Source organism: Botryllus schlosseri, chromosome 10, assembly GCF_051294905.1.
Source record: "Botryllus schlosseri isolate E-star chromosome 10, Bs_hap1, whole genome shotgun sequence".
NCBI lineage: Eukaryota > Metazoa > Chordata > Ascidiacea > Stolidobranchia > Styelidae > Botryllus > Botryllus schlosseri.
Window position 1 is genome coordinate 9,212,844 of NC_137245.1, and position 15,146 is coordinate 9,227,989.

The 15,146-nt window shown below is 38.6% G+C and overlaps 1 protein-coding gene across 1 annotated transcript in view; it reads right to left on the bottom strand.

The window, feature by feature from the left end:
• Window positions 1-15,146, bottom strand: part of LOC145448125 (regulator of G-protein signaling 22-like) — a 41,607-nt gene that overhangs the window by 4,280 nt on the left and 22,181 nt on the right. The window contains exons 18-35 of the mRNA XM_080326450.1: window positions 15,004-15,124; window positions 13,977-14,138; window positions 12,683-12,866; window positions 11,565-11,790; window positions 10,666-10,732; window positions 10,002-10,152; window positions 7,282-7,347; window positions 6,821-6,922; window positions 6,561-6,755; window positions 5,378-5,461; window positions 4,491-4,654; window positions 3,153-3,315; window positions 2,146-2,286; window positions 1,996-2,082; window positions 1,694-1,855; window positions 896-1,075; window positions 268-432; window positions 73-207 (exon numbers count right to left, since the gene is read on the bottom strand). Coding sequence (XP_080182576.1) covers window positions 73-207; window positions 268-432; window positions 896-1,075; window positions 1,694-1,855; window positions 1,996-2,082; window positions 2,146-2,286; window positions 3,153-3,315; window positions 4,491-4,654; window positions 5,378-5,461; window positions 6,561-6,755; window positions 6,821-6,922; window positions 7,282-7,347; window positions 10,002-10,152; window positions 10,666-10,732; window positions 11,565-11,790; window positions 12,683-12,866; window positions 13,977-14,138; window positions 15,004-15,124 — 2,555 coding nt within the window. The remainder of the gene's footprint in view (window positions 1-72; window positions 208-267; window positions 433-895; window positions 1,076-1,693; window positions 1,856-1,995; window positions 2,083-2,145; window positions 2,287-3,152; window positions 3,316-4,490; window positions 4,655-5,377; window positions 5,462-6,560; window positions 6,756-6,820; window positions 6,923-7,281; window positions 7,348-10,001; window positions 10,153-10,665; window positions 10,733-11,564; window positions 11,791-12,682; window positions 12,867-13,976; window positions 14,139-15,003; window positions 15,125-15,146) is intronic.

Genomic DNA, 15,146 nt, shown 5'->3' on the forward strand with positions numbered 1-15,146 from the left:
CCCAGTCTTAGTTATCAGTTGTAGTTTGACCACCATTTGTTATCCATGTTAGTCACATTCAGATTAACGTACTTGATTGGAAGGTGAAGCTTGCTCTACGATAGCGATGCTGCCGCTATCATCGCTGCCGGCCGTCGAAAGGATATCGGCCAACGGATCTTGATTGGCCTCCTTTTCCATCATTTCCCTCTCGGCGGCAGCTTGCTCCTGACAGAATCATTCACATCGTTGCAATTACGCTTCTAAGAAATCTCAATCTTTCGTTACCTTAGCAAGCTGTTCGTTTTGTTGCCGAATCAATTCCTGCCTCGTCTTTTCCATCCTTCGGTTTCGCTGTCGCTCGAGCGTGGTCGTCAGTTTTTCGTCGGTGAGGTTCTTTCGGAAAGCGCAGAATCCGGACCAGTGGGGGAATAACACTCGTAGTACGGTTAACTGATAAAATGTTAGATATGATTAGAGTTTTGTGTGACAAACTGTATCATAGATCACTGCTTCCCAACCAGTGGGTTGCGTTTCAATTGGCAAGTTTCAAGCTATATCAAGTAGCAAGTGGGTGGTAACAGGAGTTCTTAATAAACTCCTAAGACTGTGTGTAAAATTGCAATACCATACCATATGTTCAAAAGAAATACCTTCTCACTCAACTTGTCAACAATTTGTACAAACCGAAATGTTCGGAAGTCTGCCGCAGTCTCACAGCCCTCTGCATCATGCTATGTTTTTGCCAAAATATGGGCACAAGTATTTCGAATTGAAAGAATGGCACGCCACTAATGGACTCGCACTGCTCAAATTATCGAACTACGTTCTAGGTAGCTGACAACAGGTAAGGAATAATCCCAAAGCAGTGAGCCCATCTACACGGTATCGTAACGAAAGGTGACATAAATCTCACTTGTGCCTCTCTGAAGATGTACGGTCCCAAATCCTTCTTCTTCTGCAAGATTCTTTCTGCGATTTCTGCCGGTATGTCGATTTGTATCGTTGGAGGTATTTGAGAGTCCAGAAAGCAGTGAATGATCGCAGCTATCTTGGCGTCGATCGCCGATTGTTCGTTGTGCGAATGACAAAGGTCCTGCGAGAAAGACACACAGGATGCACTCGGCCGCAGAACCAAGGAGAGAAAGCGGTAGTCCACCATTATTTTTCCCTTGGATATTGTCATGTCACAGTGAATCCACAACATCACATTGATAAAAAAATTATCCGCAGCTGCTACTGAATTTTAATCCTGGCTACACCTATGATTGCAGTCAGTGGTGGCCAGCAACGGAGAACATTTAGATATTCATAGTAGTCCAGTAGGTTTCACCTAATTGAAATATTTGCTTAGTGGTACTGTTTTCAGACTAGTTACACTTTTGCTTGAACAGTTTTTTTAGCAACACTACCTACTTTGTTCAGTAATAACTTTTTCCAATATTTTGCGGCTATCAGCTAAAGTTGTTAGGTTGGCTAGAATAACGTTGCACACCAAATTTGTCTGGAATTTTAAAATTGCATCAAACTATATATCATCATAAACACGATACATCTACCAGTTTATACTATAAAAACGATGCAAATCTATAGCATATTCACCTCATTAATTTAGCCCTAAAAGCACACCCTACAACACTGCTAAATATATGGGCCGGAGAAGAAATTAGCTCCACGAATATTATTACATTCAATCGGTAAAACCGTATTTTACCTTGTACTTTTGCACTTCTAGCCAAAACAGAACATCATTCTCGAGATATTCCCCCTTCAGCGATACGTAGCGTCGGAATTGCGATGCCGTTATCGGGTTTGCTAGCGCGTGTCTGAACTCCACCAAGTCCCTGGTCGAACTCTGCCATTTGGTGTCCATTATCTGTAAAATTCTATGTAATGTCACAAATTCACATAGGGGATTTCCAAAGGTGGTCATTGAGATATTTGCTTAAATTCTTATCTTTTTCTCCTGCCAACTATTTCACCCAACCCCAGTACAAGAATTCTAGAACTCATCACCCTCCAAGGTTCCCCTCGAGTCTTTGACTTTTGCAGGATGATATCTTCCGCCACATCTGACATTTGAGAAGCCGGTCTTTGCCGATCCTGGCAATTTCAGAAACGTAAAGCCAATTCTCTTTATAACAGTCATCAGAATGAAGCACTTACCGCAAATTGAGGGGTGCAGAGAAATCTGGGCAGCCATCGGTTTGATAAGCGGTTGAAGGCATACTTTTGCACTTCGATGATCAGTTCGTTGGGCGGACGATCTTTTAACGTGACGCCCCAACCTCCTGACATTTCCACTATCTGTGAAATTGAAGGTAAGACAGGCTTAAAAATTTGATTTCACAGTATAGCATTGATCGGTTCAACCACTATCGCTAACATTACTGGATCAAGGACAAAAATATACAACGTCCAATCCTATCCTATGGTTGTAGTCTGAAAAACAAACAGTAGGAAGTTTCTGCAGGGTGAAGTCCTGTTACGACCACTAATTTTATTTGTATTGCTGGGCTTCTTTTGAACAAAAATCAAAAGCGCACAAGTACAACACACGCGCGTCCACGTCGTCCAAATATCATATGATCGACCGAAAAGATCATCGCTCTATCAAATATGCCGGACCTGATGTGTGGAACAGTATCCCGCCGGCCATCCGGCAGTCGACGAGCATGTCCACATTCAAGTCGAAATACAAGCAATTACTACTAAGTAGATACAGTCCATCCTCAAGATTACCGGACCACGACTGACCTATCAATCTCGCTTCCCATGACATGCCGCCCTATTTCTTGTCGCTTCCTTTTTCTATACTATCTTCTTTACTTTCATTCAGTGTGCATGCCTCCTCTTAACATCGCCTAGGCCAAGGTGGGTGTCCGATTCCATAGACAACTCCTAGTCGCTTCTACATCTTCCTTTCTTTTCATTGTATCGCATTTTTTGTGATGTATTGAACTGATAAAATTGCTAATAAACCAATGATGATGATGATGATGAACATCTATGATTTCGTTTTTGCTATCCTCTATTATACTGCCAAACATTGCTACATTGCACTGTCGAATGATCTTTAAAACGCCTGCAGTGTTCGTTTATCACTTGCAACAGAGCTCAAAATATCTAGATGAAATCAATCAGTAGCAAACTTGCAATGACGAACTTCATACCTTGCTTTGCTGTTCCCTGGTCGCCGGGCTGCTCGTGCCGAAAAAGTATTTCTTGTGAAGGTACTTTGTTTTGATATCTTTCGCCTTCTCATCTCGTTTTTCAGTCGCTTCGTGAGGGACGCGTTTGAAGCTTTCGATATCCAGCCAACAAAGCAAATCAGTTCTGCAGTGAAAACGAAGAAAAGTTTACGCTTATGTACAGTGTTACTGGGGAACGGAACCCAAGCATAATTAGAGCAGGGTTGTAATGAGTCATTTTTTCAAATGCGTAAAATTACTCGACTCACCTTGAGTCAATTTTTGTATTAACTCGACTTGTACTCGAGTCATTGCGCATGACTCGAACCAATTCATAAGACTCGAACCTAGGACGGCCAAGACAGACATTTCATTGAAACTTCACAGAATAGTAAAGCCAGCACATTATAGGTATTTCGTCTATCAGTTCTGATACTGGGGAAATAGGGCCAGAAAGTGATAACACCGAGGAATATTACTATATTCTGAATGCGTGCCATTATATGTCACTCGAGCACAGTTGAAAAAAGTGAGTTGAGTAGGATTGAACTGAAAACTGAACAGTGAGCATAATGACTCGGACTTGACCCTCTACTAGCTGACTTGGACTCGAACTTGACTCGGAGGTGAATTGAAAATGACTCGACTTGACTCAGGTCAAAACTCTAAAAGTGAGATTGACTTATGACTCGGAACCATGTGGCTTGTTTACAACCAGGAATTGGAGCGCAACAGATTATCGCTTCACCAATAATACAGACTCAATATTAAACTTTGAGAAAATATCGGTTCTGGCCATTGAAGCTAAAAATATCTGCAATTTTCGCGACGTCACAGTACTGTATCGTAGTGAGGAAATACAATCTGTGACAAAAAATACATTATTTCTTATAACCTACACGTGTCCATATGCAGCCTTTCAAGTTTATTTCATGTCCAAGTATAGCAATGTGTGTAAATGAATGCTTTATTAGAAATGCGCCTTAACCAAGATGCAATATCTTTTGAATAGCGGCCAAATATATCGGTGTTATCGGTGAAGGCGGTACTTATAGGTTTTACCAGTAAGGGCTCAAAAATCCAATACCGGTCGTGCTCTAATCATAATCTGTTTGGTGCTGTATACTGAAACAACAGCCACCTTTTCCGCATAGAACCTAATTTATCGTCATTATCTCATGTCGTCATGAATAATCTCTTACCAACAAAATGATAATCATCCCTTCTAATACTTTCATCCGCTCAAAAAAGATGTCAACAGACAACTACAGCACCAGCCAAGCGATGTCTTCAGAAATAACGTAAGTATACGTGGCATACTTGGCATAGTTGTCTTCCAAGAATTTCCGAAAGTGTTCCAGCTCCAATCGGTTTCGGATCAAGTCGTTGAACGAGAAGTCGCGAAACTCTTCCGGGATCTTTTCTCGGAGATTCTCTTCGTACTTTTCATCTCCTTTGGTGGCCACTGCGGAGGCCTTTTGCTTCTTGAAACAAATTCAAAGTCACATGCACGGTATCATGGGGTAGTGCTATCTGCTGTTCGCACAGAAAATTTGTTCGGCCGTCAAAATGTGTTTCTAATATAGTTTGATTTGTCATGCTTCAGGTGAGCCGAAGTGGGATATGAGAAAGGACAAAATATCACTGAAATATGCATATGCAATATACATACTTTGACAAAAATTATTCTCTTGCTACATGCTCGATGCTATATGTCATATCTAGTAAAATCAATAAAATATTGACGAAATCACAAATACATCACAAATTTGACAACAAACTTGCAATAATACTTGTCCCATGAAAATGCGACAAAACTTGATGCTAGCTGTCTACAGAATTATCTATTCATACTGGATATTCGAGGCTGATGAAAATGTAGGTAAATGCTTAGGATTTGAGTTTGTTTCCAATGTTACCATGATGAAAATTTTAAAACAAATGTCATCGGTCTTATGTTGCAAACATTATTCAATTATGGTTCTGAACTGACTTTCATCGAGAGTGACCATCAGTAAATACAAAGATTTCAGTTGTAGATTTAAAAATTAGTTATTCCCTAAAATATTTGGCTTTGGAATCTCTGGGTGGTCCTTTTTACCACATGGTAAGTCGAATTAATAATTTCTCCATAAGACAGATTAAATAACCACCATCATGAAAATATTGAGCCTTCATTAGCATATCTCAATACAAATGTTCATTACTTTGTCTTCCAAATCTCTCATCTGCAGTACTCTTGCATACTTCGTGGCGACACGTACGTTCCTTTCTTGTTCTATCAGTTCAACCTGGAAAACACAATATTCCTCTTACTTACACCTATAACATTTCAATGGACTTGATTGAATATCCAATGATCTGTTACCTATTGCAAAGTGGCTACCATCTGATCACAGACCCATGGCAATTGGTAAACTAAATATCCCGAATGACAAAAAGCAATAAAGCTGATTCTAAAAATAATGGTCAAGACCTTTGAAAAGTTAAATATCGGCACATTAACACTGGCATTAATAATTCAGAGAGGTATCCATATAATTTCAATGAGCTACTTCGATTACTCTGAATATAACAAAAGTGTTGCGGAATTTGTCAGCCAGTCAAAACAATATGTCTCTGTAGTAAAATAGGAGACTGCAGTCAGAATGTCTAGAGGCCCACTATAGTCTACTTTTGATAGTTTACTAAGATGTAATGTAGGCTACTGTATTTGGTGAAGAGAAAAACCTGCCATGCTTAATAAATTCATCTATTAAGATCAAATTATCCGACGCCAATTTTTTAACTATAAAGGGGTCAAAATTAGGCAAATATTTTTGTAAATTAATTTCAATCAATTCTTGTTACACAAGGTAGCCAAGATAAATTTTAGTATACTTGTCCGAGTCACAGTGGAAATAGGCAAAGTATCTACATGTACAGTGTACACTGTGCACAAGGCATGCAGTTCAGGTAAATTTTCATAGCAGCCAGCCCTTATCAAACTGTGCTACCATTGATGTCAATCAAATAATGACATTCTAGCATACCGGTATGCGTTGTTGAAGATTTCAATTGTAAACAGCAACACGTAAATGTCATAGATAATAGTAAATCAATGAGAAGTGAAACAGGAACAAGGTGGTCAATTATTTGTTGATTATGGAATCAGTATCAGTTTATTAAAATACATATGCTGATTATTATTATAGAATATAAATGATTCCATTAGCTCCTTCTGATGAACTACAACAGAATGATGTGTACTTATTCCTCTGCATGACAGTAAGATAGCAAGCAGTTATGCGAATGCCATGATATTGCGACTTTGCACTAACTACCAGGTCTAAATCAAGGTAAAGGGTCATCTACGTAAGTGTCTTGCTATTATATTAGTGTTTGACATACCTTTTTGTATTTATCTTTATCGGCTGCTAGCATCTGATTCCACGGAACGATGAGCAGTCTCAGTATCAACTCTTCGGCGGTATCAAATAATTCATCAAACGCCGGCTCCAGCGATTTGGATATCTTATTGCGTTGTTGATTGGTCAGACCTATCTGCTCGGGAGCTTCCGCTACGATGTAGTTTGAATATATTGCCTGAATCGAAGATTTTCATAAGGAAAAATATAGCACCACCCTTTGATTATGCAGTGTGATTCTACCTGTGCCTTGCGTTGCACAACATATATGTTGACGGCATTTTTGTAGAAGAGAGAATGAAATTCTTGCGCATCAAACCAAAAATGAATAGCGCTGCTCCATTCCTGCAAATACAAACGACCGTATATACACAGTTGGTCAAAGCATGAGTGGACAGGACAAAGTCAAAATAAATACACTTGACTAGATTGCGTAACCAGGCCAACCTATCAGGGTGCTCTGATATATTAAATCTCTGCAGATATATTACAGATTCGGGTCATCGCGTATTCGTGACTGTATAAGTTTTGTATAAATGTTAGAAGTGTATACCATTCCGAAAAAGGTTGACAAGCACTGTATTAGAGGCAGCATGAAGTATTTATGAAAATGTGACACTAACACTGTGCAAAGTTGTAAACAAAGTTATATTCCGATTTACGGAAAATGTACGATGGAGTTATCTGTAAAAATCCAATCTCACCTTATTTCCCGATTGCTCACAGAATCTTGTGAAGAACAGGCCAGCTCTCGTGTCATGGTATAAAGCCTGAAATTGAACATATATTCAAAAGATAGGTTGGAAAACCGAATTATAAAATCATGCAGACTGCATCTATCACTGAATTGTGTGACAAACTCTGCAAACGTCTATAACAACTATAAACTATAAACTATGACTATAGCTATAAACTATAAACTATTAAAACAAAAACGGGGACGCAGGCTAGATGACCTCATGGCCGTATCACAACTCCATCGTCAAAGCATCTCGATGGTGCAGGCGAAAAAGAATATCATCTCTCTCTATATATATATATATATATATGTATGCTTGTTTGTTAGCAACCAATTGGAAAACTTTCTTAAAGAATTTGTTTTTATGACACAGACTGCTGAATCGCAACCATCATCATCATCACTATACCGGATACATGATTGGTATTGCCTAGTGCAGTGGTTGTCAACGTTTTTGTCTTCACGGACCCCTTTCAGACTGTCACGGACCCCAGCGGACCCCACGAAGTATTAGTTCAAATTTAGCTCAATGTCGTGCAATCGTCATCTGTCTTGTGCAAATGATAACTGTAGGCTTAGTGAAAAACAGCAACAAATGACTTTTCTTGAAAATAAGATCATACTAATCATGCGTAGAAATTGGGTTGATTTCTAATATTTCAAAGCGAATTCTGCAACTGCATTTCTTGAAATACGTGGTCGTGTCTTGAAGATCCACGCCTTCGATTTGATCTGAACGAGTGCCGGAAATCCATTTTCACAAATATAGGTGGTGGCGAATGTAATGATCATGCGTAACGCTTCCGACGATACATTTGGCTATGATTGGAGCAACTATGACACCAAAATTGACAAAAAATTTTTTTAATGAACATATATAACGTCAAGCATGGTCATTTCTATCTATAGCAGCTTATCTTGAAGTTATGCTGGTAAAATAGTTGTGCAAATGGATTTTTGTAAACATTTCGAAGTCACCGTGATTGACCTTCCTCATCCAACTTTTTCCACAATCCCAACAAAACATCTTTAAACCAGTGTTGGGATGAATCGAGTCATGACTTCACTCGAGTCAGCTTCTTCGTATGACTTGACTTGACTCGGCGCTTCACAAATGTGGACCGACTCGTGACGTTTAGCAAAATTGACGAGTCAATTTCAAGTCATCAAGTAAACAGTGTCGATTAAATCACCGTATCTTGTGTATGTTCGAATTGTTCGCGATACGCCGGTGTCACTTGTGAGAGCAACCAGTCATACACATATTGTACGTGTCACTGGTGTTCCATTGATACATCACATCGACCGCAAACGAAATGATAACAGCTTACGTTTTGTCGTATTAGTAGTAGATCAATCCAATAGCAACGGATCTCAGTTTCTTGGACGACTCAGTGCTTATGCATTGGTCTCCTTTACCAACTCTCTTGTATAATGTAAATCGAACGAATATAGTTTTTGAGATCACATTCTTATGGATGTGTAGATGAGTCGTGGATTGTACCATATCAATTTGTATCAACTTCTTGAGGCTTCGTATTCGATCCTCTATGATAACAGACTGTAGCATGTAGCTACACTCATGCATTTTTAACAGTTCTATGTGTGCACTTTATATTCATTATTTGGTTCAAGATAAATGGCCAATTAAAGTGTCTTTCCCATAGTTAGCAAAATATAATGACTTTGAATCATCACTCATACTTTGAAAACTTGATGTGACTTGAACTAACTTGACTCGAGTCACCTTCGGAAATCGATTGACTTGACTTGACTCGAGTCAAAATGTGCGATGACTCGAGATGACTCGTGACTCGAAGGTAGTGACTTGATCCCAACACTGCTCTAAACAACAAACTGTTTCATCTCAGATGGTCATTCTGTTGATGTGAGCTCTGGAGTTTTGCCAGCAATGAAGCGAAATTGCCTCGTGATTTTCCGAATTTAAAAAATACAAATTAGTTATCAACTATTTTGGGGCTTCGCGGACCCCCTGAGAATGCTTCGCGGACCTCCGGTTGAGAACCACTGGCCTAGTGCCTACTAAATATCCATGTTCAAGTTTGAATGCAATAAATTATGCGGTCCGTAACAAAGTGTTTTACTTTTTCGGATCACTCAAGTAGGTTTTATCTACCGCCATGACCCAAGTGGTTATGTTTTAGACAACTTCCACTTCTACTCTACAGTTTTTCAGGCAAAACTACTTAGTAAATTTAACTGCTTTGTGTTTTGTCAAGTGGAAAGAGTTTTGGAATAAGTCTACATCGCTTTGACAAATAAAATTGTAGTAGTAACAAGGCAAAATAGCTTATGTATCACGGTAGCCGAATGCTGTTGATAAAATTGCACATATTTGAAGTGTGGTGAGATATTACGTGTTGGTCCATTCGATGCAATATTGAAAGCAGTCACCTCCGAATGTGATGCCAAAAGAATGTGACGTCTTGACCAAATCTACATTTTGAAACACCTTACTTGAGATAGATTTCATACCTCTCATATTTCAGTAGTATCGGAATGTTTTGTATATCCTCATACCTACTTGTCGTGAATAATAATCATCTCAATCAGCAAATTTAGCCATGAATTACCAGGTATTGCCAAGGACTATCTGGTCAAAATTTATCAAATAACACAATGAATTCGCTTTGCATTAAAATGCACTGTAGTGAGAACTCTCACCTGTAACATGCTTTCCATTGGTTCACTTCCCAAGATAGTTGAGACAGATGAGCCTGATTGGAGACTACTTTGCGAAGAAATTGATGACTTTCTTTGCTTCGGTGGTGAGATTTTCATAGCAGTATGATGTCCCATAGGGAAAGATGTCGATCTGAACAAATACATTGCATCAATGAGTCAGTTGTTGAGCAATGAGGGCAGTAGCGTGCAATGAGTATTTCAGAGGCAGGTTTCAGATTGGATTACACAATTTGATCAAAGTGATACCAAAGCAAGAATGATAGATGAATCCTTGATAAATTGAGTGAATGTTCAAGAAAAATATAAATATCAGTCAAATCCGATACATATCTCATTTCGATTAGTCACTTGATAATCTTATTTTCTCAGAAAGACTTTTCGCAAAATCATTTCGAACTATGAGTGAGACCAATCTCATGTTTTAATGCTACGTTATGCTACGGGGCCAGTAGATATGCAGTTAACAGAACTGAATGGTTAAACTGTGGTAATATGTGATGGTTCTGTGACTTTGGCATAACTTAGTACTTTGATGTATTGTGATGCAACCTATCCTGTTCAATAATCACAAAAGATCCCTTGGAGCAAGCAAGAACCCTGGAGCAAGCACGATTATATTTGCTTTAAATATTCCATTCCTCACCCGATCCTTGCAGATTTCGACCTGGCTTTTCGTTCGGTGATTGCCAGAGTTCCCATTGTTGGCGGTTCTAAAGACAGACAGTACTAAAATACATAGATTTTCATCATTTACTGCTAATCAGGTGGAACACATTCTAAAGTACTAGTGCTGGCAAAAGGAAACTTCACAAGTAAAATCTGCAAAATTTCTTGGCTCCCGAGAAAAGCATTGTCACAAAAACGCTTGTAGTTACATAATAAGCTACTGTCGGGCGAAACATCACGCAAAGTCATTTTGGCGGCAAAATATTTTTGTGATTTTCTCAAAGTTTCGAGGTCTTACAAAATTTATGGGTCAAAAGGAGATGCAAACGGATGAAATATACTTTACTGGTACCGTTTACTTTGTTCGATAAGGAACATTCTGTGATCGATGTAGCCAGATATATTGGGGTACCGATTTATCAATGTGTAGATTATTTGGCATGCACTATTTGGGACTTGGTACAGTTGGATAATTAACATTACTCGAATCGCAATGGACTATCTTGAATGATTTGACTCCAAATTGATTATTAGATTTAGAATAGACTACTATTATTATATTACCACTCAGTGTGATGTCAGAACAGTATGGATGACAAGTATATAACTTTTATGCGACCAAAATAAAATAATGACAGACACGCTGCATTGCAGATAATTTGGCATTTCTGAGCATATCTCTTTGAAGCAATACCTCTTGTTGCTGAAATAACTCGCAGTGACAAGGTGTGTGGGGGGGGGTAATTTCAGTACACGAAACAATTGTCTCTTGCTACTAGACTTTAATACTTACAATAAATACATGATTCGAATGTGAGTACGCAAATCCTGGTGCCCACTACTACTTGTTATATTTCTTATAAACATGCACTCTACCTGCTGATAAAGGTCTAAACTGGGTCTTGCGTTGGGCTACCAGATTCCTTGGTGAATTCTCCATGCTAGGTGGAAATAGAGTCTTTGGCTCTCTGGTTTCAAATTTGTACGGTTTGAATTTTAGCGCGTGGTACATCGGTTGCTGGTACTTTGGATGGTAACCCAACTTGTGATACATTCCCATTTCGTGATATTGCTTTTCTTTGGGTGAAACTTGCTTCTTCTCCTGTTCAAGTTCATTGGATTTGAATTAAGCTTGTACTGTTGAAATTGTGATATGCATACTTAGTATTGGAATGCGGTAGTTGGTGAAATTTTATATATAACAGTATAAATAACAAACAGCCCACAATCCCAAACACCACCTACATCAGAGAGAGTGACCTTTCTAGTAACAACCAAGATTGAAGACATGACTGTAACAGTCATTACAGCAGGGTTGTAATGACTCCATTACGGTGGCTTCCCGAAAAAAATGGCTGCGACCAGAAATTTTTTTCGATCTGCACTTCAATTTGAGACCATATCATTTTTAGAGCGTAGTGCCCCTTTAAAGAAATGGTTCTCAATGCTCAGCAGTTCATGGCATGTCTGTTGCTCGGAAATTAATTGCTAAAAACAATGTCGACACATCTTTCGAAAATTCAATTAATGCTGAAAATTGCACTGATCGTCATTGCCAGAAATTTGTTATTTGGACATGGCTATCAACGTCGATACATAATAATTACAAAAAGGGTCCTAACTGCGTAGGATTTACCCTATCAGTCTCTGAGCGAGCGACAGACCACATCTGAGAATATTAGAAAACACATGAGAGATGAGCGTACCGTAGATTTAGATTTGGATATGAAAAAAACAACGAGGAGTAGATTTCAACAGTATTCGAATCGCATTTTGATTCACAATATTTGAACTTAGACTTTCTAATAACTTCTATACTATCGGGTGTGGAATTGGATTTGGACATGATATGAAATAAAATCTGACTTTGAATATCAAATCAGGAATAGGTTTTGTATCTGGAAATATTAAAACACCCTCATCGCTGATATACTTGGACAATTGGAAATATTTCGATAAAACGTCGCAAACCAATCAGCCGTTCATTTTCGCACCTTCAACTTTGGCAAACAAGACTTTGGACGGAGTGGTTTTATGATAGCAGTTTTCTTGGACGGGTAGCTTTGAGTTGACAATGGACGCTGTTCACGGTGCAGAAGCCTCTGTTGGCTTGAGAAGGCTGGCGCTTTGATTGAAATCGCGGGCAACGTTGTGAGATGAATCATAAATCTGGGCGTCCTGCGTATAAATACAAATTTCATTGCTTCAAGATTTATTTTTTAATCCCAATCCAAATCTAAGAAGTATAAGATGGTTCACCATTGTTGTGGTAAATATGGTGACATCAATTAATCTGGTGACTATGTGTCAATTCCCTTTTATTGATCACAAATCTGACCAACTTGACTCAACTTCCCAAGCGATGTCTTGTGGTTGCAGTATTGGAATGGAAGGATGGGATTTCTCTCAATCGAAATTGGCAACACATTATTCATTACAGTGAGGTGATCAGAAACGAATTACTACTACTATTCCAGAGTACCCAGGTAGATCTTGCCTACATCCACTTCAGTTTTCCAAGTTATCAGTTTTTTAGGCAAAACCATGTTTAGAATACTTCCCTTTGACAAAATTGGAAGCTGCTACTGCCACTTGTACTTGAGAAAAAATTTGTGATGTTACTTCCATTTAATAGAATATTCTTATTGAAATGAAGCCGGATATTTTTAAATGATACTCGTCAAGGGTAATCGTCAGCAACTAGTAAATAATTGGAAAGACCATTGTAGGCCTATATTAACAATCTTATCACAAATATGATGTCACCAGCATGGAATTTTGAATAATCAGAGTGCTGGTGACAGCATATTTTGTAAATTTCGCTTTCAATTCTCCAGTGTATTCGCCTATATAGAAAATACCAACCATAGACCGCTAAATAACAAGATGTATCTTTGTGACTAACAAAAAATGAATGTTGACACCATAAATAGGTACAACATTAAAAGATATATTCAGGTACAATGGCTGTTTCACATGGTTCTTATGAAAATTTCAGTCATGAAAGCGGCGCAAAGTCATCACAAAACTACTTTATACTTCTCGAAATCCAAAGTGTAAAAAGTTGCTACTTCTATGGAATTAAATAGTATATTCATATTGAAATGAACCCGAATATTTTCGGCTGACACTCGTCAGGGGTGGTTCATTTCAATATGAATATACTATTTAATTGTATATTGAAGTTCTGTACCTCCAAGAAGCTCTTCTATGGAATTACTTCTACTTCTACTCGGGTAGCAATTCTGACCCCCTTCGCTTAAAAGTCAAGTGATTCCAATTACTAACCAGTACAGAAGCAATGATTCAACGATTCTGCGTTGGCTATTTTTCAATTTCGCTCCATTCCAAAACGATGCGTGTTCCAAACTCCAATTTTTCAGAAGTTCTTTCGAAATATGGTGCGAACTGGTCACGGAGAGGTATTTTTGCCTCGCTTTTGTTAGAAATCTGAAAAGGATCAACAGCTCAAAATATTTATGTGACCGATTTTTTTCACAATGTAGGTAGGCCTGCACAACCGTATTCTTTGCTGCCATATGTTTAAAAGAAGATCAGGTAAATCAGGGATGTCAAGCATACAGTCACCAGAAGATTTCATCCAGACTGATGCAATGCTCAGTAAATGATAAAATGCCTGTTTTATTCAGCATATTACAATCAAAACTTTTCAATGGGCAAAACATTCAAGTTACTAATCAATTAATATGGCAAATTCGAACATGTTGAAACGCCACACTCTGTCATTCAATGATGTTGCATATTGACTCTAGTCGCCTTTAGCAACCAGAGTGAACCAGTATGTTACATAGACACCGAATTCCGAGAAGAGCAAACGCCAAGGCTAAACCGTTTAGGCACGGTACGAAGCTCAAAGCATCTACTACAAATATCTATGGTCATGCTGCCATATAACTTCTGACATAATAGTCCCAGCGTTACAAAGTCTTTTGGTCTAATTCTATTAATTAAATAAGAACATAAAAAGTATTTCAGCTGCGGCGAAAAGATGTTTTCACATCTGTGATCAGCTGGTTCAGGTCGGGGTTCCTTAACATTTTTTTACCCTGGCCCATATGAGGGGACGATTACTGGATTCGGACTTGTCTCGAGACGAAATAGATTCAGTCAGATCTTGTCTTAATCCGCGGGTTAGATTTTTTTTAATCGATTGATCAATTCAAGAAATTGCAACCACCATTATATTTGGAATTCCACTGGATTTTTTTACGGCATAACTTTTCCTATCTCTATGAGACACTGAGTAACATTTGGAAGACTTGAAATTCCATTCAAATTACAACAGCTTCCATACTGCGGATAGTCTTCGGCCTTCAGTGAGAATCGCAACTTGTCAATATCCATCCACAGAAGCATAATGTTCTCTCCCATTGTCCCTTTTATGAACTGCTTGAACTTGGCAAACCCGTTGTAGTCTGGAAAGAGACGGAACAGTTT